The 26950-nt window shown below is 31.4% G+C and overlaps 1 protein-coding gene across 1 annotated transcript; it reads right to left on the bottom strand.

The window, feature by feature from the left end:
- LOC127704808 (carboxy-terminal kinesin 2-like) lies at nucleotides 1-26476 on the bottom strand. The gene is made up of 15 exons (XM_052209026.1): nucleotides 26438-26476; nucleotides 21536-21643; nucleotides 19276-19546; nucleotides 17686-17784; nucleotides 16613-16862; nucleotides 15691-15901; nucleotides 14868-15035; nucleotides 14424-14570; nucleotides 12940-13062; nucleotides 10297-10470; nucleotides 8031-8192; nucleotides 6113-6251; nucleotides 4121-4260; nucleotides 3456-3605; nucleotides 1-2743 (listed from the first exon to the last, which is right to left on the bottom strand). Exons 1-15 carry the CDS (start codon nucleotides 26447-26449, stop codon nucleotides 2702-2704), a joined length of 2196 nt encoding a protein of 731 aa, XP_052064986.1. The 5' UTR covers nucleotides 26450-26476; the 3' UTR covers nucleotides 1-2701.
- Nucleotides 26477-26950: the final 474 nt, after the last annotated feature.

Genomic DNA, 26950 nt, shown 5'->3' with positions numbered 1-26950 from the left:
TCTCTTTAACTATTTATTCTTTAAATTAATATAGATGATAAGAGTACCAATGTAAGTAACAGGATAGACAGAAAAGTTTAGTGAAGTAAGATTACAAGAGATTCAGATAAATATACATGTATACATTCCTTACAATTTATTGTATCAATATATTCTTGATTTCAAAACTTGTGACATACATAATCAAAATTTTCCATTTAAAACAAAAAGTTGTTTTTTTACTCTGTGAACAAGAAAAAAATGTTTGTTTGCAGTTCTATTAGCTTATTGAAGACAATGTGAAAGAAAAAGAAGACCTAACATAAATGTCATAGATAGTAATTATCAATCCATCTGATGTATAATGTATGATCCTACAAAATTTAAAAGATTTTATAATCATATTCTAGAAATACTTGATAATATAAAAATAAGGAGATATGGTATGATTGTCAATCAGACAACTATCCACCAGTGTTCAAATGCTGTAGTATAAGCAACTATTTGTCATTATAAGGTCATCAAATTCTGTTCCAAATTGAAAAAGTGTTCTAAATGACATTATGGGGAAAACCATAAATGTAGAGAGCTAAATGCGATAGAATAAAAATACAGTTATGTTTTTATAAGATATAAAAAGGTCTTCAATTAAAAACTTGCAGTTAGAGGAGTAAAGGTCTTGAAACTCTCCCAAAGGAGAATCATATTCTCCAAAGTGTGGGTTTTTCTTCCAGGGAGACAAAAATCTCCACCAGACACTTGTTTCTTCCCTATTACCTTGCCTAAAAGAATTCAAGCAAAGAATTTAGAAGGATTTTTTCATAATTGTGGTTTCATTTAGTTTTGAGGGTACACATTTCTGTGGATTAGAGAAAATGTATTTGTTGATATTTGATTTGTTAGTTTTGACAAATTCTACATACAAGCCTATAGAAAAATTTTTATTTTGTTCAACACTTAATTTTTTCCCCTATGCCCTCAAAATCTGGTATTAAATCCACATGTCAAATTAAACAGAATATTTTATTTTGTTAACCATCAAACTACAAATTACTTTTTTTCAATTGTGAAATTCATATAAGTTCAGTTTATTATATTCAAATTTATTTAGTATTATTCAACTGAAATGAGTGTTTCCGTTTCATAGAATATATAAAGTTTAAATTGAAAGGTATATAAAATATTTACATATTTACAGCTGTAAAATGGATGATCATTATTTACTGCCATGGACTACAGCATATGAAATGCCATTAAACTGATATCGACTACAGTACATGAAACAACAATTTATATAGAAACTAGAAAACTAAAAATGTCACAAAAAAGATGCATACATGTGGCACACACTCTTCTTTGTCAATCTCATTCATACATTTACTACAGAGACTAGCACACACATAATAAAAATCTGGCACTTACAACTTTATCTACATGCAATTAAAATTTCTGAGTGCATTATGCTGCCTTTTAAATATGAACACAATATAAAAAAACTCATAAAATTTTTTGTTGTATAGCAACATATTTCCCACAGAAAGTAAGAGAAAGTAAGTGTTCAATATTCTACGATATTGTACTAGTGCAAATATAGCTTCAAATTATCAACATCATCAGTGACAAGTATTTGTTTGATCAAATTTTTATAGCTTTGCTGTGCAAAAAAGGTTATTGCATGAACATTATCCTTCTAGAATAAATACTGCACTTGCAAGCTCATGGAATATAAAAATGTACTCAGGACAATAGTTTCCAATATTCATGCAATAACCCTATATTATATATATATAAATATTAGACAGTATTTAGATATAAGATGATGTGGTATGAGTGCAAATGAGACAACTCTCCATCCAAGTCACAATTTGTAAAAGTATACCAGTATTTACATGTTTTGATCACTTGTATTTATTCCTGCACCAAAATTCTTCAAGACACTAGTGTGTTAGTATTAAAAAAAATCAAATATGCTCATATAACTGTAAATTAAAAAAAAATTTGCGATATGTTTATTATTGCAAATGGATAAGTTTCACAAAAGTAAATACATGCATTTTAAATATTGAAAGCATTATTTGTATGCCACGTTTCCAGAAATCGTAATCATTTTTCTCACATTGTTGTCCATTGTTAAACAATAGAAATATAAAAAACACATAAAAATTTGTGAATTTGCAGCATTTTTTAACAAGAAATAGGAAATTTCTACCAAAAAAACTTATATAACACAAGAACCCTATTTTTTGGTAAGTAAATTTGAAGAGTTACAGAAATTTGAGAATGAATATTCATATGTTTACTGTAATATACACATGCATTTATTAGTGAAAGTTCTTAATTCTTAACTATAATTAATTATTTCTTGCTAATTTTGTAACATATCAACATCAACAATACCGACTTTGTCTGTAGTTTGATAAGTCTATAGTAATAAAACATTTTTCATTATTCCTGAAAATTCAACAAAAAAACTTTGACAGATATGTTTAGGTAATGATCCTAAAACCAATTTGTTTTAAAAACAACGGGGTAACTTATACCTATTGTGTTAAAGTATTTCATGTGCAAATATTGAAATGAAATACATGTATAATAAATAAGTATTAAAATTCTTAATTCAACTATGAACATCAAATTGATACAACAATACATATAGCAGACATTTTTGTGCTTTAAAAACCTATATCAACAGCACCACATAAATCTAAAAATCTCTAATTGTTTATCTCTTCTGTTGTGCTGTTCCTATATTACACTGGTTTACCTAGGAAAAAAGAATGAAATAATATGAATCATACAGTTATCTTAAATCACTCAATTATCACCATGGAAATTTCAAAATAAACAATTTACTTTGACTTGTCAGAAAATTTGACTAATTAGGAAGATTGCTATTTTTGGTTCCAAACATCTTAAATTTTACTTTTACAATTTCATCAAAATAAAAGTACACTAAACATATTTAAATATATCCATATAAGTGTAAACAACAGCTTCTGAAATAACCAGAGGAAATTTTTGTAAATCTGAGAAAAAAAAACAAGAAGTTGCACACAATTTCATGAAAAGCATTCCCCCAAAATTTCCATACAGCTGGTATAATAAAGAATTCAAAATTTTAACAAACAGGAAATTAAAGCTCAGCAGATCTGAAACTCAACATCATAAATTTCCAGACCACATATTTAATCATTCCCTAATACAGAAGGTGAGTAATATGAAATAAATTTACAGTAAAAAGATGATTGCAGAATACCAATTTTGAGTGGGGTATAATTTAACTGGACTATTGTTGTACTCTTATTAGTATCCTTGGATATTTTATTGAGACTTGTCCAAGCAATACTTGGTGCATTAACAAGTACAACATTAATGAAGTGTACAACAAATGTATTGTTGACTAAGATATCTGGTTTTCCAAGCATACTTATTTTGTACACTTGATGTCCATATTTATGATTCCTTTAGTCACTTACCTTTGTAGCAAACCTAAGTGAGTTGAGTGTTTCCTGGAAACATTCTTCTTTAGGAGAAACATTAACAAACATAAGAGTTTTACTATTTCCTCCTAAAGAGTTCTGTAACAGGTAAGTTAACTTTGAGTTTCTGTAAGGTATATGGTTGTCCTGAAAATATATAAATTTAGGCTTTAACTTTTTATTTCAAATAATTCTGATTAATATTGCTGGTATTTGATATCAAACAAAATTATGCATTTGGTACTGAAACTGACTTTATACAAGTATTATCAATTTCAAGAGCATTATTGCATTAAAAAAAGGAAGGTTCCTTTGAAAGTATTACAATATCAATGCTAAAATATAATCTTCAGTACATACAGGTTTTACCAGAAGGAAGTAATTCCCCTAACAGAAATTTTAAACAACAATGTGACGGACGGACAACGGTATACCATAATATGTCACGTAAACGAACGTATAAAAAGCATGATAAAATTCCATCTTTGAATGCTTTTAGACCAACTTTTATGTTGTTGAATGTGCAGAACTTGTTACAAACTTGAAATCAAGGGAAATGCAATGTTTGTGAAAGTTTTCATTTACAGAAACCTCCCTTCAAGTCTTTCGTAGTTCAGAAAATGTTCACTGATATATTTCTACAATCATACATTACAACAAACCTTATTTCCTATCGCCATGATGACATTACCAAGGTTACTGAGTGATTTGTTAATAGCTAACGTCTCCTTCATACGCTGACCTTCTGATCCAGATTCTTTGAGTCTCTCACTACCAGCCAGATCTACCAGATTTAAGGTACCTGTAAAATAAAACTATTAAGTCACGAACAGTCTCTCACTACCAGCCAGATCTATCAGATTTAATATACCTGTAAGATAAAACTATTAAGTCACGAACAGTCTCTCACTACCAGCCAGATCTATCAGATTTAATATACCTGTAAGATAAAACTATTAAGTCACGAACAGTCTCTCACTACCAGCCAGATCTATCAGATTTAATATACCTGTAAGATAAAACTATTAAGTCACGAACAGAGTTTCTCACTACCAGCCAGATCTATCAGATTTAATATACCTGTAAGATAAAACTATTAAGTCATGAACAGTCTCTCACTTCCAGCCAGATCTATCAGATTTAATATACCTGTAAGATAAAACTATTAAGTCACGAACAGTCTCTCACTACCAGCCAGATCTATCAGATTTAATATACCTGTAAGATAAAACTATTAAGTCACGAACAGTCTCTCACTACCAGCCAGATCTATCAGATTTAATATACCTGTAAGATAAAACTATTAAGTCACGAACAGTCTCTCACTACCAGCCAGATCTATCAGATTTAATATACCTGTAAGATAAAACTATTAAGTCACGAACAGTCTCTCACTACCAGCCAGATCTATCAGATTTAATATACCTGTAAGATAAAACTATTAAGTCACAACAGTCTATCACTACCAGCCAGATCTATCAGATTTAATATACCTGTAAGATAAAACTATTAAGTCACGAACAGAGTCTCTCACTACCAGCCAGATCTATCAGATTTAATATACCTGTAAGATAATTCTATTAAGTCACGAACAGAGTCTCTCACTACCAGCCAGATCTATCAGATTTAATATACCTGTAAGATAAAACTATTAAGTCACGAACAGTCTCTCACTACCAGCCAGATCTATCAGATTTAATATACCTGTAAGATAAAACTATTAAGTCACGCACAGTCTCTCACTACCAGCCAGATCTATCAGATTTAATATACCTGTAAGATAAAACTATAAAGTCACGAACAGTCTCTCACTACCAGCCAGATCTATCAGATTTAATATACCTGTAAGATAAAACTATTAAGTCACGCACAGTCTCTCACTACCAGCCAGATCTATCAGATTTAATGTACCTGTAAGATAAAACTATTAAGTCATTAACTAACATTTACAATATCAGTATATAAAACCATAAAATGATGTTAGATGTTGATATCAGTGTAAAAACACAATGAATATTGACAAGGCTGGTTATCCTCATTTACAGAATGTCCTGTTAATTTTGTGTTATCACATTGAATTCTTCATGCGTTTGTGTCCCCTATTTAAATATTTTTTCCATTTATCTTATGTAATCACATCAAGATCTCTCGTCTGGTTCTCCCCAATATCAGATTTCCCATGTTAATTTTGTGTAATCACATTAAGATCTCTCGTCTGGTTCTTCCCAATGTCAGATTTCCCTTGTTAATTTTGTGTAATCACATCAAGATCTCTCGTCTGGCTCTTCCCAATGTCAGATTTCCCATGTTAATTTTGTGTAATCACATCAAGATCTCTCGTCTGGTTCTTCCCAATGTCAGATTTCCCATGTTAATTTTGTGTAATCAGATCGAGATCTCTCGTCTGGTTCTTCCCAATGTCAGATTCCCATGTTAATTTTGTGTAATCAGATCGAGATCTCTCGTCTGGTTCTTCCCAATGTCAGATATCCCATGTTAATTTTGTGTAATCACATTGAATTTTATCTTGGTATGTTTCCTAGAGTTAAAGAACTTCCCATTTATTTTATGCAATCACAGTGAGCTATCTATCCCTTGTCTTAGATTTCCATCAGTCAGATTTTTCCCTGTTAATATTGTGTAAAGAGTCCTACCTTGGCTGGTTTCCCCAGTTATAGAATTCTCCCCTGTTAATTTGAGTGTAAACACACTATGACTCCTGGATGACCTCTCATTACACTTAGTTTCACCCACTGATCTGTTCTTAGATGCTTTCTGTAACAACTGATACACCTATAAAACAATTCATATAAATATGATCACAGACATAACAAGTGAAAATGCAAATAATAATGAATGTCAGCATAAATCATTTCAAAAAAACATTAATGTTTTCAATTCACTGAACTTGATGGTAAATATGAAGTTACAAGTTACATATACATGTCATGCCAACAGTGAATACAATTTCTGTCATTAAATCTCTCAAACTGTTGATCATCATATAAAGTGTTGTGCAGACAAAATTCTGGGGAATTATGATTACTTATACTATTAAGGTTAACTCTCTATTTCTACTTGTGGATGGGCCAAAAAATACTAAAAATACAAATCACAAGATGTGTAATACAGCAAATAGAGCAAAAGTTTTTTAGAAAGCAAAAATATTAATTTCAATAATTAATTTGATGTACAAATTTATTGTTAATTGCAAGAATTTATCCCTATGCAAAAAGTGAATGCAATGAAATTGCAAAAATAACAACCATGTCAATGTCATGCCAATATCAATGTTTACAGTATTGGACATTTCTTCAACAAAAAAGAGAGTGACCACCAGGGCTTCCAAAATTATTTTTAGCCAGCCGGACATTTTATATATTATCCCGATTTTAATCCCTTAGGACAAAATTAAAAAAAAAGGCAATCATGGTAATCAGTTGCTGAGTTGGCCATCCCAATGATTGACATTAAAAAAAATGATATTAAACTTTCTTTGATTCAAATTTGAAGTTCTGACGTAAACTATTAAATTGGCAGTGCATCATTCGAAGTGTGCAACATCAGCGTACTGATATCTGCCTGAGACTCTTTATTTGTGCAAAATAACGTTGTCAAAAATTTACTTTCGTTTTTAAATCTTATACCGGATGTTATCTTGACAATGGTAAAACATGGACCAGAGACGGATACGTAAATTCCATGTACGTTTGCAAAGCATGAATGAGTGTACGTAGCTCTTTCTACGTTATTTCTTAAAGAATATATTCGAAATAAACGTGAGATATAGGTATCAATGACAATTTAAGCATTTTTTGAAGAAATAAGAGTCACACCTGCGCACATGCGCACACGTGTACTAGTTCAAACAGAGACATGTCTTTGGTTCAAACAACGTGGTTATGACGATTTTTCATTTTCACCTTTTTAATTTTTTCATCAGATCATATTTGTTAATGTATTTCTGATAATTTAAATCTTTTTGACTAACTTAATTAGATGCAAACCGCTGAAATGTAAGAAAATAACTTTGAATAAACCGATCAATGTCCGATTCAAAATAGTTTACCTGTCACCTGATCAGGTAAATTTCAGCTGTTCGACAACTAATTAGCCTTGATTAAAATGAGAAGGTATTACAGTAGGGATTGTTTTGATAGTACTTAATGATCATGTCACTTTTATGACCGGAAATGTGTGGCTGTTAAGGGCAAAATGTTGGGTCAAAAAGATCGCGAATTATGTTAAAATGACCGTCTCTTAAGAAAGCCTTGAAAACTAAAAAGTAGATGACCATTTCATGTTTTTCCCAGCCGGACTTTTACCGGAAATTTGTATAAATGTCCGGCATATATGACCGTTTTGGAAGCCTTGGTGACCACCACTCTAATGATCATTTAACATGTATCTACTATCTTGATAATATGAATATACAAGACATACAAATATCAAATAATTTTGTTACATTCATATAGTAATTTGGCAGCTTATTCCTCTGGACTCTCAGCTGACCCCTGCTACTTTTGTCAGGTGAGATCGTGACTTATTTTGTCAGGTGAGATCTTGACTTACCATTTCCTCTTTAGTGACTGGAACAATAGTCAGGTTAGTAACAAACACCTCATTACTGTTTTTCTGACCAGACATCTTAATGTCATGTTTGAGATCTTCATCACCAAGCAAGTCATGGATTGTTTCATTGTATATTTCTAAAAATGAGGCATCTAAAGAATACTGCAAAATAAATTAATATATTTTAATAGCAATTATTAAGATTTTTTTCAGGAACATTTTTATATAGAATTACTGTTTTACCATAGGTAAATTTCAATATTTTTGAAATTTTTCTTTTCCTTGTCTCTAGTAAAAGTAATTTGCTAGAATGTCAGATATAAATAATTTTTGATTTGTAGTTATAGAAGTGCCTTGTTCTTACAGTTACTTTAGTAAAAGTAATTTGCTAGAATGTCAGATATAAATAATTTTTGATTTGTAGTTATAGAAGTGCCTTGTTCTTACAGTTACTTCTCCTCATGTCATTTCTTTAACTGGAAAAGTGTGCCTGTGCTAGGGAAAACACAAGTAAAACAAGAGGCTCTCAAGAGCCTGAATCGCTCACCTGTATTTCAGAGGAGAAGATTTTTAAATGTTAGCAAACTTGATGAACAAATTGTGTAAAATTGTCTTTAAAGGGCAATAACTCCTTAAGGGGTCAATTGACAATTATGGTCATATAAACTTTTTGGTAGATCTTACTTTGCTGAACATTATTGCTGCTTACAGTTTATATATATCTATAATAACATTCAAAATAATAACAAAAAACTTCAAAATTTTGTTAAAACTACCAATTCGGTGGCAGCAACCCCAAAATGGGTTGTTCGATTCATCTGAAAATTTCAGAGCTGATAGATCTTGACCAATTGAACAAGTTTACCCCATGTCAGATTTGCTCTAAAAGCTTTAGTTTTTTAGATATAAGCCAAAAACTGCATTTGACCCCTATGTTCTATTTTTAGCCATGGCGGCCATGTTTGTCAATGGATCATAACTTCGGATACAATTTATAAACGAGATACCCTAAGGAACATTTATTTAAAGTTTGAAGGTATTTGGCCCAGTAGTTTCAGAGGAGAAGATTTTTAAATGTTAGCAAACTTGATGAACAAATTGTGTAAAATTGTCTTTAAAGGACAATAACTCCTTAAGGGGTCAATTGACAATTTTGGTCATATTAACTTTTTTGTAGATCTTACTTTGCTGAACATTATTGCTACTTACAGTTTACATATATCTATAGTAATATTCAAAATAAAAACAGAAATCTGCAAAATTTTGTTAAAACTACCAATTCGGTGGCAGCAACCCAACAATGGATTGTTCGATTCGTCTGATAATTTCAGGGTCGATAGATCTTGACCAATTGAACAATTTATAAACTAGATACCCTAAGAAACATTTAGTTAAAGTTTGAAGGTATTTGGCCCAGTAGTTTCAGAGGAGAAGATTTTTGAAATAGTTTACGACGACAGACGACGACGACGACGGATGCCAAGTGATGGCATAAGCTCACATAGGGCCCTTCGGGCCCCGGTGAGCTAAAAAGTTGGCCTGAAACTTAATTTTATTTTATTTGTGAATTATGTAAATGAAGCAAACTCATGATACATGTTATTTCAGTCGATTATCAGACAGACAAAAATGAAGTTTGCAGGCAATGTCAAGAAAATATACCCTTTTGGGAGTCATAGGAAACTTTACTTTAGCAAGTGTTTAATATTGTGGAGGTTAATCTTATTTCACTCCCAAGTATGTATGGATTAATTACATACAGCTTAAAGTATCCTTTGTAACAAAGTAAGAAAAGATTCTTCCACTCTTCACATTTTCAAATCAATTTCATGAACTTTCAAGAGAAATATTTAACACCATCAATTATGAATACTGTGAAAAATCTATCAACTTTTGTGGTTTATGCAAAAATCATTGACTGCTTAACCTTTAACTGTGGGGTTTAGAAATAAATCAATTACTGTTAATTCAGATTGCGATGATATTAATGCGAAAAATGAGACAGTATCAAGTTCGCAATAATAAAAACTTGCATTCATAATTTTGGTAGTAATTTACCTTCACAAAATGTTTGCAAATCACATTAATTAGATCTCACATTTTTACCAGTAATCAGTGATTCGCAACAACAAATGCATGCATTGATTTCTGATTTTACAGTAACACATTTAAGGAAAATATGCCTGTTGTTTTTTGCTTTAATTAATCAAGAAAATCCAAGAAAATTGTTATCTAATGAATAAAAGTACTTTCACAGAACACTCACTTTCCATCCTTTACTTTCTAGTTCTCTGGTTGAATCAAATATTTGTAGAACTGCTCTGGGGATCATTCCCCTATTGTCCACATCATTAACAGATGTACCTTCCATCGTGTAAGTCTTTCCAGAACCTGTCTGTCCGTAGGCGAATATACACACATTATAACCATCCAACGCACTCTGTAAAATATAATATATATATATATACACACATTATAACCATCCAACGCACTCTGTAAAATATAATATATATATATACACACATTATAATCATCCAACGCACTGTGTAAAATATAATATATATATATATATATACACACATTATAATCATCCAACGCACTGTGTAAAATATAATATATATATATATACACACATTATAATCATCCAACGCACTCTGTAAAATATAATATATATATTTATATATATATATATATATATATATTCAGTAGAATTTATTTTATTGAAGATTTATATACAAAGGTAGATAAAATGTATACAAACAATTTGTGTACCAAATGCAGGACGAAAAACAACATTCACTGTATTATGATTACCTGAATGTTTAAAACTGATTATATAGATTAGTACTTAAAACCTTCCATCCTTTATGGGTGGATTTTACATAGATAAATAAAATTGTATAATAAAAAAGCAAAATGAGGATGTTAAATTTGATGTATGCCTTTTTGTGCTTCTTTGTTACATTTGTTTGTTTTTATAGTGATTAAGATGATAACACAATGTTGACTGCTGTACCCTATTTTTGACATTTTTACCTATTGTGTCCGTTTGTTTTGTTCACGCATCGTTGTCAATATAATGGAATTTGATTCGACTGTCATACAAGTGAGAGGTTTAGCTAGCTATAAAACAAGGTTCAATCCACCTTTACAGACTACACGAAATTCGTCGGACCGTCTGACAAATCCGGTGAATAATGGATCGTTCTGGTAAAATTTTGTTGAATTCCGGACCGAATGTCTGGTGTTGTTTTTTTTCATGGATTTTTCTAGCATTCTAGCAAAATTCCCAAACGATCTCAAAATATTCATTTTCATCTTTATTATTCATGACAGCAATGTTTATTTTGTTTAACCGCTAGCTTCATGCTGAAAATTGCCAACAAGTAATGTGTAAATCCGAGGAAAAACATATCTGACTGACGAAAACAACAATGGATGCCATCAACCGGAAATGTAGACAATACCGGATAATATTCCGGAACGGATAAGGCTAATTCCGGCTTTGCCGATCGAATACAATAAATAAATTTTAAAAAATCCAAGCAGGTCACAAAATACAGCTATGAAATATAAACACTAAAATTGAAAACCAAAAGATATATGAAAAAGAAAAAAGAAACAGGAAATTTTTTAAACAGAAACTCTTAATTATTTTTAGTTCACAAATAATTTTCATGTCAAAATCCAATAAAATGTGACATTACTTTTCTTTATCACTGAAATGCATTCAAGCAATTGTGCACAAGTTTCATAAAAATATACACTCTTGTCACATGATTTTGTTTTTGTGCATTTTGGAGAGGAGTAGGGCACAAGTCATAAGTTTTTTGTATTTTGTCGAATAATATACAATTAGATGTAAAAAAAAATTGGTCTGGTAAAATTTCATTCGGTCTGGTAAAGCTAGGTTGTTTACCAGACCGAATGTCCTGTAAAAATAAAATTCATTCGTGTAGTCTGCCATTATATACATAAGAAAATGCCTGTACCAAGTCAAGAATATGACAGTTGTTATCCATTCGTTTGATGTGTTTGAGCTTTTGATTTTGCCATTTGATTAGGGACTTTCCTTTTTGAATTTTCCTCGGAGTTCAGAATTTTTGTGATTTTACTTTTTAGTTGTATATGTATTGATAAGATCAATGATGAGCTGATCCGCACTGTTAAGCTTACCAATATGATAGTTGGTTTCAAAAATCAAAAAGCTTTGACTAGCAGTTGCTCAGAAAATGCAACATTTTTTATACATGTATATGTGCCAATGTAAAGAACATACACGACTGTGGCAAACAGAGAGTTAACAAGAGATGGATCTAAAAAATGTGTCACACAGTATATAAGCTTTCCAATATGAACCTAATTTGCAAAAAAAATCAAGAAGCTTTAATTGGCAGTTGTTGAGGAAAATATGTCAGAAATTTCTTATACCTGCATCAATGTGAAGCACATACATGCATATGGCAAACAAGAAGTAGATAAATGACTGACCTTAAACAGTATAGCTTATAAATATGAAGCTAATTTACAAAATTTTGAAAAGGTCTGATTTTTAGTAGCTGAGAAAAAAAAGCACCAGAAATGTGTTAATGATGGGCTGAACAGACACAATGGTAAACTAGCACAACATCCCCATCATTAGAAATGGGGTATAATTAAGGGAATCTATAAAGATTGTCCTAGTTTACATTATCTTTTATGTTGGAATGATGATATGTTGATTTGGGATTTTTAACTTTACCTTATTATAAAAATAAGATGTGGTGTGATTTCCAATGAGACAACTCTCCACCAGAGACCAAATAACATAGAAGTTAACAACTATAGGTCACCATACGGCTCAGTTCTATATTGAATATCTATTCTTGCCTTTTTCCAGGCTTTAATTATTGTTTTTTTGCAGACAAACCTGAACTAACTGTGAGATTTCTTCAAACACTTGTTGCTGTGAAGTATGGTCACTGAACACTTTGTCAAAACCAAACTCATATTTACTCTGGGCATTATTACCTCCCTTCCTTGTCAAACAACTCTGAAAAAAATAAGTCATATTCACTGGTTTCATTATAACTTCCCTTCCTTGTCAAACAACTCTGAAAAAAATAAGTCATATTCACTGGTTTCATTATAACCTTCCTTCCTTGTCAAACAACTCTGAAAAAAATAAGTCATATTCACCAGTGATTGTCACTGGTTTCATTATAACTTCCCTTCCTTGTCAAACAATTCGGGAAAAAAGAAGTCATATTCACTGATTTCATTATTACCTCCCTTCCTTGTCAAACAACTCTGAAAAAAATAAGTCATATTCACTGGTTTCATTATAACCTTCCTTCCTTGTCAAACAACTCTGAAAAAAATAAGTCATATTCACCAGTGATAGTCACTGGTTTCATTATAACTTCCCTCCTTGTCAAACAATTCGGGAAAAAAGAAGTCATATTCACTGATTTCATTATTACCTCCCTTCCTTGTCAAACAACTCTGAAAAAAATAAGTCATATTCACTGGTTTCATTATAACCTTCCTTCCTTGTCAAACAAAACATTTACGTGCCTCTCCTACATCAGAAACTTCATCAGTAATTTTCTTAAATTAATCTTGAATGTTGTTTCCTATGATCATTCAGGGTTTACAGCAGTTGCCATTTAGTGAAGACAGAAACCTAAGTAGCTGTCCTACAAGGTGAAAATATCTTTAAACCACAGCACAATACAATACAATATTACTGACTGAATTCTTACAAAATTGGTGAACATTTGTATACAAAGCACTGTTAAGCACATAAAATCTTGAAAACAATATGTATCTGATACATAAATTTACCTTTTAATGATGTAAAATAATCATGTAATCACATTTTTTGTCCATTTTATGTGTTTCTTTACAAATGTTCACCTATTTGAAAGAAATTCAATAAGTAATATTTCAAAAAATAAGAGAGATGAATGGATTATTTTTTTTAGGGTTATAGTTCAACGAGCCAGAGTTGAAAGCAAAATTTTACCAAAATCTGAGACATAGCCCATTTACTGTACCTTGCAAGATGTTAAAGTTTTCTGTCCTTAAAAAAAATTTTGGTAGTGTCTGTAAAATATTTTTACAACTTGCCTAGAATAAAGACAATTTGGAAGTGATACATGTTATCAACACTTCATTATTTTTTTTTACTTTAAAAACTGCATTTTCTGTTTCTTGTATTGTTTGGTTTCTGTCTCACTGATCTATCCCCTTTTGTTTATATTAACACTTACTGCATTCAATGTAGCACCACCAGTTTTGTTTATATTAACACTTACCTCATTCAATGTAGCACCACCAGTTTTGTTTATATTAACGCTTACCTCATTCAATGTAGCACCACCAGTTTTATTTATGAATATTAACACTTACCTCATTCAATGTAGCATCACCATGTTTGTCCAGCTCTATTATCCTTTGTTCCTGATCAGGAAAGTTCATGTGACTTATCAATCCGTCGTTTCCTAGAGTTTCATCTCCCAGTAAAGGTCGAACTCTACAGAACACTCTGATGTTGCCCTAAAATGATCCAAATGGCATTTTTCATCTAGCGATATAAAATTATTAAAGTTACTTTCATTTTTTTTTTTTAATTTCACTTATACATGTAATATTACAGGAATTTTCTAATCTGTGAACCATAACAGAAAAAGTAATAGGTTTGTATGATAGTCATTTATGTTACAATATAAAATATTAGATGATACACGATAAAGATTATTCTTCTTATACTGGTACTAAAAGTCTTAATGGACATGTTTTTAATTTCCCTGTTGATTAAAAATAATAAAATTCAATTCCATTACAGTTACCGACCTTTAATTCCTGAATTTGGTTGTGTAATTTTCTTCTCTCTGTTTCATGACTCCTGATCTGACAGTTTTGTTCTTCTATCTCTCTATCTCTATTTTCCAGTAAGTTTCTCAGTCTCTCAATCTCAGCATCTTTGGTTTTGTTTGATGTAACAGCCTGTTGAAGTTGTAACTGTGAAGAAAGATTCAACACAGGTTATATTTCAACTTCAACTCTATTGTCACATGAACAAAAAAGTTTTGTTAGCTCTCTTAATATTAGTAACACAAGAAAAATAGCAAAGGGGGTAATTTGTGCCATATCAAAACAATATCTCTTTTTACTGTCAGCCATTTCTGAATCATGAAATGAATATAAAATTATATTTCCATACAATAATATATAAAATTGTGCAAACATTTTGTCCCTAGGATATATATGTGATGTAGGTTATTCCAGAAACATGTGTCATGTACAAACAAATTGTACTGTTTTTTCTATATCCCTTCCTTAAAGTATCATTTACAGTTAGCTGCATTTTAACTGTTAAAGTACACAAAAAGTCAAGAGTATTCAACTTACAAAAATTCATAAAAAAATGTAATGTAAATTTCATGTCAAAATGAAACTGTAAATTAAATATGAAAAAATTTCGAAGAATTTTACTTGTGAGGTTATTTTAAATAATCTTTATTTTTAAAAGCCTCATATTTGAGAAATTTTGCTGATGATTTAAATAATTTACATTTGAGTCCAGTCACTACTTCAGCAAGAGTAAAGAATGATAGATGGTAGACATGAACATCTCTACTAATATATCCTTTGACTTTACTGAATGATAGCCTACTTTAGTATTCTCTAGTTCTGCTCCCATTCCAGCCTGAGCTGATGTTAGCTGTGCCACAGATGCTTTAAGTCCGTCCACCTCCACTCTCCTGGCATTCAGATCACTCTGTAAACTCTCGTTCTGTCGAGATAACGTCTCCTTTAGAAAGGTCATATCGCTGATTTCTCTCTGTAGTCCTCTTTGAACTTCATCACGCTTATCCTCTTCTTGTCTGAATTTGTAAGGTTTACCATTTGAGAATTGAATACTTCTTTTTGTAATTTTATTGGGGTGTAAAAGAATTGACCGAGGCATATTTTGTATGAAGCACAGAACCATTCAATTCTTATAATTACATTTGTATACTATAACCATGAAATCATATCAAGCTTATCGTTGGTTTTTCAATGCATCATTTTAACATTGTCACGGATAGCATGTTCTGTCATAACTGTTGTATTTTATAGGGAAATAAAATATGATATTGGAGTGTGTTGTGATGGTTGTCAGCAAATCAAAGTTACATACATGAAATGTAATTATTGTAAAATAAAAAGATCTAACTGATCCTGATTTTTTTGTATTGATTCATATCAATTTTTCAAGTTATATTTTAATGCTTAATAAACCAGTCAAGAATCTCATTGATATGCATAACACTGATATAATTTTGTAGTTTGCTACAAAGTTATCTATTTAAGATAGAGATCCTTTTTGTTTTCCACTAAGACCTGTATAATGTTAGATATTGAATGTTCTCTAATGTTAACTGTATTTTGCACATTTCTTAGAAACTTTTTCTTTACTCCTTGATGTCAATCTTCTTGGTAGGCATACTTCATTCAGGTCTTATACTTTGTGATTTCAGTGACAAATAAACCATTAAAAAGCTCACAGTTGATAATCAAAACATGTGCATCAAATAAGACTGAGTAAACCATACCTGAGTTTTCTTTTTAAATCTGTGATTTCCTCGGATGCCTGACTAACTATATTTTCTTTAATTGACACAGTCCCAGACAGTTGATTGTTCATTGATTCCAGAGATTGGATTCTTTGATTTTGTGTTTCCATTTGATTCATGAGACCTTCCCTGTTATTGGTTTGTTTCTCTAACTTAGCCTCCATGTCTTCAAGTCGACCCTTCAGATCCCATGCTGGCCTCTTCTTCCCACCACCTCCACCATTACCAGCTAATGAATAAATTTTTTTTTAAAATAAATTCAATTAAACAAAATACTTTCAAATATGTAATTTTTAAAGAGAAATACTGAATAATATTTATAAAAACAAACTGTTTACACATAGCTTTGTCTTGCATATATGTAATTTGGATAGTATAATGCAAATGATGATTTTGAACATGTTGTTTACACAAAACTTTCATAGTCAATTTGTAACAGTAAATCTAGTCCGGTAGTAAAATTTGTCCCCTGGACTTTTTTTCCTAGGTAATCAAGTCCATGACCACAATTTTCCTAGGAATGTAAGTCCCAGGATAACTTTTCCTAGCAAAATAAGACCATAGCTAGTAAAATATGCCTGGCACTTATTTTCCTAATAATAAAAGACATGGATGTTTTTACCTACGTGTAAGAATATTAAAGAACTGGACATGCATTCCTAGGAAAATTAGTCTGGGGACATAAATCTTTTTAAAAGATTAATGCACAACTGTTAAACATATTATTAAACATAACAACTAAAATTCCATTGTTTACATGTAAATGATTTCTTTCCTTACAAATTTTCCTAGTAAAATTAAAGACATGGACGTTTTTACCTAGGAATATTTATGACATGGACATGAATTCCTAGGAAAATTAGTCTGGGGACATAAATTACTGACATTGGACTAAAAATACTAGTAAGTTCTTTAACATTGGACTTTTAATACTAGTAATATGTATCCACCCGGACACATTTTACCATGACTCTCTTACAAATTCACCATACTAAAGGGGTGGGGCCAAATTATCTCCATGGAAATCTTAAACTCCTATAATCAGGACTAACCTGGTGGTTTATTAGCAGATGATGTCTTACTGGTTGCAAGTCTAACTGTTCCTTGTGCTCCTCTTGCAGGTGGTGGTCTGTTGTTTGTGCTTGATGCTGCTGTTAAAAACAGAATTTTTTCAGAAGATATAAATGAGGCATGTAAAATTATTTAATACATAGGTATAATCAACAGAAAATCTATATTGTACATAAATACAACACATTTTTTACCAATTCTGTACTGATTTGATTTGCTTTTTATCATGACAATAACTTGGTTTATGTTATTACTACATTCTTTTTCAGGTTAATATGCATACTAAGACTTGAAGGGGTGTCTGCCTTAACATCCAAATCTATCATTCTAAAAAAATCAATTGTTGGGGCCATAAAAAAGAATAGGTTGGTTTGCCCTAACCTGACCGACCCATAAAAAAGCACCCAAGTCAAAATCTTTTTTTATTCAAAATTCGCGATGTTTTTTTTTGCGGATTTTTGTCGTATAGTATCCGTCTTGAGTTTGTTGCATAGAATAACCTGATCTGATCTGACCGCGCTTTATCACAGGACAATTTGTGTTATGTATAAAAGCCTCCAATTGATACTGATGAAAAATAACATGTTTACCGTCTCTAAATCAGTACAAATAAAGGTTGGATTAAAATCAAAACCCGTAGTTTCCAACAAACTCTATTGTTTTGAAAACACAAAAACATGGAAAGAGGTGTTTGATGAAGTGTGTGATGACGATTTCATGCTACGGAAACCTGATGAAATTTGTGTGACTGTCTCTGACCAATCAGGACACTCGTTTGAGCCCGATTTTGAGGAACCAATCCAAGTTGTTCAGGAATTTGATTCAGCTTTGTTTAAGTTGTTACCTTTAGTTTTAAAATGTGTTAAAAAAAAAACATGCATCTTTATTAAAGCATTCGTCATTAAACGTCAGTTTTACTAGTCAAATTTTAAGTGTCAAAGTGACAGTTATACAGTTCATAGTTGTATAAGTACATGTATTTTGAATCTCTAAACAGGACTTACAGGACATTCAATTTTCCCATATTGTGTAATTTTGAATTTATGTCCAAGTTTATTTCAGTATTATGTTTCTAGTCAAAACTTAAAATGTTATTATTATGATAGTGTTTTGTTCAAGTGTTTTGTATTTGAATTTTGTATTCAAATAAACTCATTTAAAATGTTTGTCTGTATTTACAATGTAAACATTCAAAAAAAAGTGTGAACATTGAGGTGGAATGCTGAAAAAAACTGTTAATAGAAAAGATCTTTATAGTACATATAGATCCTGGCATATATGTGTCTGACAATTTATACAAAACTCTATAATAGTCTTTCATTTTAAAAGTTGTTTACAAGGTATAATAATTTTGACCCCTATTTTTCTCTTAAAGTATAAAAAAAAAAAATTTCCCTACCTACCTACCTACACCTGAGACTGGTGGGTAGGGTTTGGGCAAACAGAAATATTTTTAAGTCTGGCCTGGGTGACTTGTCTTTATCTGTTTTGGACAAAACTTATCCATTCATCCCATTAGTTAATATCAAAGAGAAATACAAATTAGAGTTACTACCATATTAAAGCTTTACCTTTTGTGGTTGGTTTGACTACGGCAGTGTTAGCTTTTGGACGAACATTATTAGCCCTTAGACTTGATCCACTGTTAGATGAACGAAGACTAGTATTAGATATGGTAGACCTGTTAAGAGAAGTCTCTGATCTTTGTCTAGTTAATGTCCCATTTGACACAGTCTTCACATTTCCAGTGGATGTAACCTTGCTTGTTTCTGATGATTTCCTTGTTCTTGTTTCTACGGTCTTTTCTGAATAATCTAGACATCGTCTTTTATTGTCTTGTTTCTGGAAAATTAAAAAAATATTCAAACACAGAAAAAATATTGTTGGCCATTGATCATTGATGGATGTTATTGAATGTCCAGCAGCTAATATTTCATGCATGTTTAATACAAGAAAAAGAAAAAAATCAAATAGTTTCTTTATTGTCGTTTAAATGGAATATATATCATGACTTATGTATACAGAAAGCAGAGATGGATTGCCAATTTTATGTCTCTTTAATATATTTTCTTAACATTCATTGATTAATTGTCAATACCCCATGTTGAGAGACAGCCTTGCTCTCCACATGCCAAAAAACTCTTCAAACAACACTGACAGGTATGTAGATAACCTGTTGCAAGAGGAAATTTCTACTTAGCCTGCAATTGTCTTCTTATGCCTATTAAAGTGGAGGGGCCATTATGTTTTTCAATATTTTGGTCTTTCTGTCTGTCCAGTATCATTTTATAGTTTTGGTTTAAGGTAGGTTTAATCTTTGGATAAAGGTAATTTGTGGTCTAAACAACTTGAAACTTAGTACTCATGTTCATTTGGAGATGAACTGTTTAATATCTATGCCAAATCAGGGTTTTGACCCAGATTTCATGGAAATTGTAATTTGGACACATGCTCTTGTTGAATATATATTGTTGAGAAAAAAGTCCAACAGAACTGAACAAAAATCTAACACAAACAATAATACAATGTATCTCAACAGACAAAAAAACAATCATAAAAATAGTTAAAACCAATGAAACATTCATGACTAAGGACAGGTTCATCAGCATGCCGAGGCAAGGTTAACGTATAATTGACTACTGTAAATTCAGATATTATTTTGAGGTTTTTATCATTCAATGTGAATAATGTGACTGGGTGTGTATTGCAATAATAAGCTTGCATTCTGGTATATCTGATACAAATATTTGTATGTAATTTTCTGCGCAATTGCAATTATTACCGTAATCTGGCTTGTTTAGTTCGCACTGGAACATAGTCCGCACCCCCTTCTCCCCATGAAATTTTTGTTAAAAAAACTTTTTGTAACTGTTAGAACAGGTCTAAAAAAAACTCCTGTAATTTCAAATCGTGTGTGGTCGTATGCGGTATTTTCTTGGAAAAACTATTTTCCATCAACAAACAGACGCTGAAACTGCTTGTAAATGATTCTAAAAGCCTTCACGATTGTTGAAATAAGTCTAAATCACACAAAAAACAATTTAGAAACTTGTTTATGTTTAAACCGGAAGTTTGAAAAGCATGTGTAAAAGAAGAGAAAAAACGGTGAGAGTTGAAATCCGTACATACTAGATATCAATATAATACGACTTTGAAAGTAAAACAGTTCTATCCTGATGTAAAATAGTGTTAAATATATCTATCACATTAAGGTTTGAAGGGTTCTAAGCTAATAAATAACATATTAGTCAGTATGAAACACCAAAACGGAAATTATAATAACCGATTATGTTTTGTGATTTACACATCGCAGGCTTGTTTACGATTTGTCTTTTTTACTTTTTTTGTACAGTTTCATTCAAGCAGATACCAGTTTATTTTATAAGCAATGCATTATGAGGCATTGAAAAGAAACGAGAAATTGGTTATGAAGCGTTTAATTTTTAAATTTATCAATATTAATTTGATATTGAATAATGATAACTTATTAATATGGATTAGGTAAAATTATTAGTTTGAAAAATGATAAGAGCACCCTCTACAATATCAATAACAAACATGGCGGAACGAAAATAAACCACCTCGCGAAATTGAATTTTTTCTCTTATTTCTTGCATATTGTACACTATAGTCCGCACCCCTGCTGGCAGGTTCAATTTTGGAGAATAAAACCGCGGACTATACAAGCCTTTTATCGGTAATCTCGAATTTTTGTAGGTCATGTAAAAATCGCAATAATAAACGATTGCAATAATTTCTGAATTACAGTACTTTATCCTCAGTATGTACGATTATTCTTATCTAGCAATAGTTTCATATCTTGATATGTACCTCCTCTGGACTCCTTGGTCTTTTCACAGTTGATGGTGGTCTAAGTTTACTGGCAAACATAGGTAGCCTTGAGTTACCTTCTCCATTTTTTGTCGCTAATGGTTTTCTCTGCAATTAAAAAGAAAATATGTCCATTACTTTTAAGATTATAAACTTCATTACAACATAGTGTTGTACCTTAAAAAATAATCTATGGGAATAATACTCCAGTTATTTCTATGGGAACCAGCTGTATCCCTCTTTACAAATCTAAATCCCACTATTTCATGTCTTTTAACAACATGTTAGAGATAGGTTAAGCAATCTATGTCATCATACATTTGTACAATGTTGTCCTGCAGATTGCATAGGGAGTCCAAAAGGTTAGTCACTAGCCAAAGTTGACCAGTAGAAACTCATTTTGGCAAGTTGAATGAAACAAAGAGTACACATGCTGAAATGTCTAGCCTGCTTTAGTGATTATGATTCAATTCTATGTGGAAAATCTTTGAAATAAGGTTTTTCTTAAACTTAGCGTTTTCATTGATCCATGAAAATGAGGCCAAGGTCAGATGAATTCTGCCAGACAGACCTATTCACTTTACAATCATTCCATACACCAAATATACATGTACAATGTAGTTGCTTATAGTATCTGAGAAATGGACCAAATCATGAAAACTTCAGGTTGACCAATGGACCATGTTTACACAATTGTCACAGGATAAGCATTCTTTTGTCCTGAACTCTGTTACATTTGTCCAGAGTGAGACAAAACCACTCATCAATTTGATGAGAATGGAGAAAAATTGATCAAAGACACAAATAGCTGGAAATGATAAAAAAAAAGTTCCTCAAACACTTCTTTAATAGCAGGGGCACAATTTCAACATACATGCAATCTTTCTGTGAAGTTTAAGGGATCTGGGAGGTATAATGTACTGTAGGATGAGTTGATTACACAAAACTTGTACCCTCTTTCATAAATTTTGCTGAAAAAATTATTAAGTTCCCAAGTCTCTAAAAATGAGAAAATATTCCTCAAAAAATTCCATAATAGCAGGTGCACAACTTCAACATATGCACAATCTTCCAGTGAAGTTTCAGGGATCTGGCTTGAAAACTGTTGGAGTTGATTACACAAAACTTGCACCCTCTTTCATAAATTTTGCTGAAAAATGACTAAGTTCGCAAAATATCTGGAAATATGAGGGAAAATTCCTCAAACAATTCCATAATAACAGGTGCACAACTTCACTATATGTGTAATCTTCCTGTGAAGTTTCTGGGAACTGGGTTGAAAACTGTAGCAGTAGTTGATTACACAAACTAGGAATACACTATTCCCCGCCCACCCACCTGCCCGACATCACCATACTAGTCCAACCTGGCCAAAAAGGGTTTCCCACGCTGATTAAATGATGACGGATTTGACAAATAAGGCAATTTTTATACCACAAATTTTACTCTCAGCGCAGACAAACATGTGCACCTAAAAAAGTTTTAAGGCATGGCTGAATCTAAATATGCATTTTTTTATGTACCAGGAAATAAACAACCTTTCTGGATTTAATGACTATTTCTTTTCTTTTTGTTCCTACTGAAGGTACTAAAATAAACTAAGTAGGGAAATATGTTGGAGAAGTTGCCCTCGTATTGGAGTGAGCTGTACTGATTGATATAAACAATATATATCTACACATTAATAGGTGATTTAAACTGTGTAACTGTGTGGACCCTATCATAGGAAATTCAGATGTTTATTTTACCATCGTCTGATGAATTGGCAAAAATTTTGTTTTGTATTAAAATGCATGAAATATTTGGCACTGGACATTAAAAAAAAAACCTTAATAAAAATTTGTCAAGCAGTAAACTTCAATAAGATCAAAAACAAATATATGTCTGTTTAAGGTTAGATCATTAAAAAAAATAGGGTAGGTAGGTCGGTATTTCCATTTTATTTTTTTCCGACATGATTTTGAGTCATGCGCTAGAGCTGTCTTTTTGTGGTCCAAGTTGTTCATGGGCTGAGTTTACCCGTACTTTTAATGATTGGATTATTTCCCTTAGTTATTGGTTGGAAAAAATGGCAACAATATTTTAATTTCATCACACGAGTCGCGAGTTTCTTAAAACAGCTGTCATATTCACGATTGTGAACATTTAGATGTATCAGGCAATTGATTTATTTTGTTGGCAACTCTAACAGCTTTTGGCACGAGTTCAGTTAATTTTTCACTATACAACGGGAATAAAATGACTTAGGGTCGGCGCTCAAAGTAGGGTCGGTTGGGTAACCGTAAACAGACATATATATTTTTTTGGCCTAATAGCTACAGATGACAACTGATTTGTTTCCACATGCATGACATGTAAGAAATTAATTTTTTCAAGCAAAACTGAAATGTTGATGAGTGACAAGTAGTTTTACCCTTAAGATTTTTTTGTTAAAATAGTCGCACGGTTTTATTGTCTTCCTTTTTTGTTTAAAGCAGCAAAACCAGTAGAAACTGACAAAAGATTGTAGAGTCCAAATAATTAGACGTCATGATCATTTGGACTAGGTCGTTATATGTCATTTCCATGACAAAAATTATTCAATACATTCTGTAATCACAATCCTAAAAACTTTGAATGAACCGATGCATTGATATGAGATGTAGAGTTAAGAGATACTTAATGATTTTGCAACATCTCACTGTAGATGACTTTCAAATTTGTGCACTTTTCCATAGAATTCCTGTCACAATGCTTATCTTATTACATCACAGTAAGAACCAATTGTTTTTGATCATCAGTGTTCTCCCCAGGCCCTTAAAGGACCACGGGCCCGCGATGTATAATTTTCTACCATGGTGGTATCGTTCTTGCCGCGATGTATAATTTTTCTCCGTGGTGCTAAAATTTTCGGTAAAAAAATCGTAAATCGGTAAAGTTTTAAACGACTTGTTAAACCTTTTCCGTGGGGTATAAAATTTCAGATGAAAACTGACCAGTTCAAACCAGTTCAATCCAGTTCTTACAACTAGGTTGTTTACACCACGTGATCGAATTACCTTTTGAGGTTAACCTTGATGATTGGATTTAATCGATGTACATGATTCTTTTGTGTTTTAATTAATTAAGAGATCATAATTAATGATCAGACTTGTGAGGGACAAGCAGACATTTGTTAATTAACTCTATTACTCCAGCCTTTGGTTATAAATAATTTGCGTATTTTAAACGTGTTGGAGTTACTTCCCCTGATTTAGCATATTACAAATAAGTGCTCCTAAAATATTATCTATCACTGAAAATAGAAATAAAGTACAAATTGAATGCAAAATTATATAAGAATGTTAGCTTAAGGATAAAAACTTTCTTTCAACATACCAACAAAAATATATTGCAAATTATTTTTGATAATCATACTTTTATTAATGCACAGACATATTATAATAAATAGGTAGTATTTTCCAATTGGGAATTGACTTGTGTTAAAGTAGTCCCAGTCTTAAGACACTGATTGGAACTCAGCTTGATATGATATACAAGTGTACAGATAGATGATATGAATTTACTTCTCATGTCTGTCTACCAAGTAACATAATAATGATTCTAATAATAATTATATTGTTGTTTAAAAGAATCATGTCTTAAGCTATGGAAAATAGTTTTTAATTTACTAGAGGTTCTGCATTAAAATTTAATCTTGTTTAAATTTAATTGTTATGGTGTAATCTAACAAAAATGGGGAATGTGTAGTGTAACTACAAGTATCAGGACAAATTGGCTTGATCAAAATATAAAAAGTGACTTAAGTTTAAAGACTAATAGTGCTTTCTTTTATTTATTCTTAAAAGAAATTAAAGTATACAAACTGTTTATTGATTTACCTCTTTTTTTACCAGTAATTTTTTGACCCAAAGTCTACATAACACAGTAAACAAAACAAAGACAAAAAGGTAATGACACAAAAACTAACAAGAAAAAAAAAAGGTGATGCAACGCGACACGACATATTGTACAAATCATTTTGACACGCGTTACCCTGGTGCTATCCAAAATCCTGGGGAGAACACTGATCATGTTGTTTATTCTGAATGACTTCAGGTCAACTGGTGCAACTCATTCATAAAAAAAACAACTTGAGATTGGTGTATAAAGGTTTGAAGTCATTTTATTGAGAGTTCCTCTCATATAGTACTTCCACAGGTTGGGAAAGATCCTCATAAATGGGTACTATCCCCATTTATGAGTATTATACCCTTGGGTATCAATTTACAGTGATAAAAAAATAATTTTGTATTTCATCATGATACATGTAGCTGTCATGTCACAAATATTCATATAAATGGCAACATTTTACCTATAAGACATTACCTGAAATGAGAACTTAATACAAAGATAATGGCCTCCAAAAATCCTACTTTTGAAGTCTGTTAGTGTTAACTTTTATCCAGATGATATTTCAGTCATGGCGTCTTCAGGCAAAATGTTGTCCTTTAACCGAATGTTTGCGCCATGACAGAAAATATCTGTATATCTATAGTTTATATTTTTATCACTGAAACTTGATACCCATAAATGAGGATAGTACCCATTTAAAAGATTTATGTAAATTAAGAGGATCCTCCCCAACCTGTTTCATGGTCCTGCTATGCCTTAAAACTTTTAAGCTGCACATGTTTGTCTGTAATCAAGGTTAAATATGTGGTATAAACACAGCCATATCATGGTCAATTCTTTATGATGAACCTATAGTAAACAAGTGTCTGATTTTTTTTGTAGTGTGTTAGTCTTTTTTTTTAAACTCAGTCACTATACCCCTTTACGGTGAGTGACAGACAATGTTATTTTTGACATGACGGATACAAATTAAATTAAAAACTCGATTATAAAGAGGCTCTCATAAACTTAAATAAAAAGTACAAGCACCTGATCTTCCATTCTAAATATTTTCAAAATACGAGCCAAACACTGTAGTTTATCAAATTAATTTCCATTGGTGCTTTTTAAAGGAACATCTGTAAAGCGCCCTTTCATTGGTTTTTATGAGAACATCTAAATACCAGAAACTTTAAACAAATACCAACGGACAATTTTATGTGGAAATACAGCATAATTTTTTTTTTGTCTATTTGTTAGTTTAAGTATGATTTAAAACTGTTATGGAAAGCGAAAATTTCTGTTTGGTTTTTAATGATTACTTCAATATATTTATATCAGAGACATATCTCTGTATTTCAAGCTAAGAAAATATCCGGCACCAACAAATTACACTGACCTGTTTGTTAAAAAAAGATCTGGTATGGGACCATGCAAGAAATCTTATCGAGAATACACATGCAAGGACAATAGATATTCTAATTTATTAAATTATGATGACAAATTTAAAAAAAAAAACTGTCTGTTAAAATGGTTTAACATTATGATCAGTACCTTAGAAAA

This window comes from Mytilus californianus, unplaced genomic scaffold (genome assembly GCF_021869535.1).
Source record: "Mytilus californianus isolate M0D057914Y unplaced genomic scaffold, xbMytCali1.0.p SCAF_6, whole genome shotgun sequence".
Taxonomy (NCBI): domain Eukaryota; kingdom Metazoa; phylum Mollusca; class Bivalvia; order Mytilida; family Mytilidae; genus Mytilus; species Mytilus californianus.
This window is presented reverse-complemented; position numbering and strand designations above follow the sequence as displayed.

Coding starts and splice junctions, on each gene's coding strand:
- LOC127704808 (XM_052209026.1), bottom strand. Junction 19,547..21,535: donor GACCAAGGAGTCCAGAGGAG/GTACATATCAAG, acceptor TTAATTTTCCAG/AAACAAGACAATAAAAGACG. Junction 15,902..16,612: donor GATTTAAAAAGAAAACTCAG/GTATGGTTTACT, acceptor TTACAAATTCAG/ACAAGAAGAGGATAAGCGTG.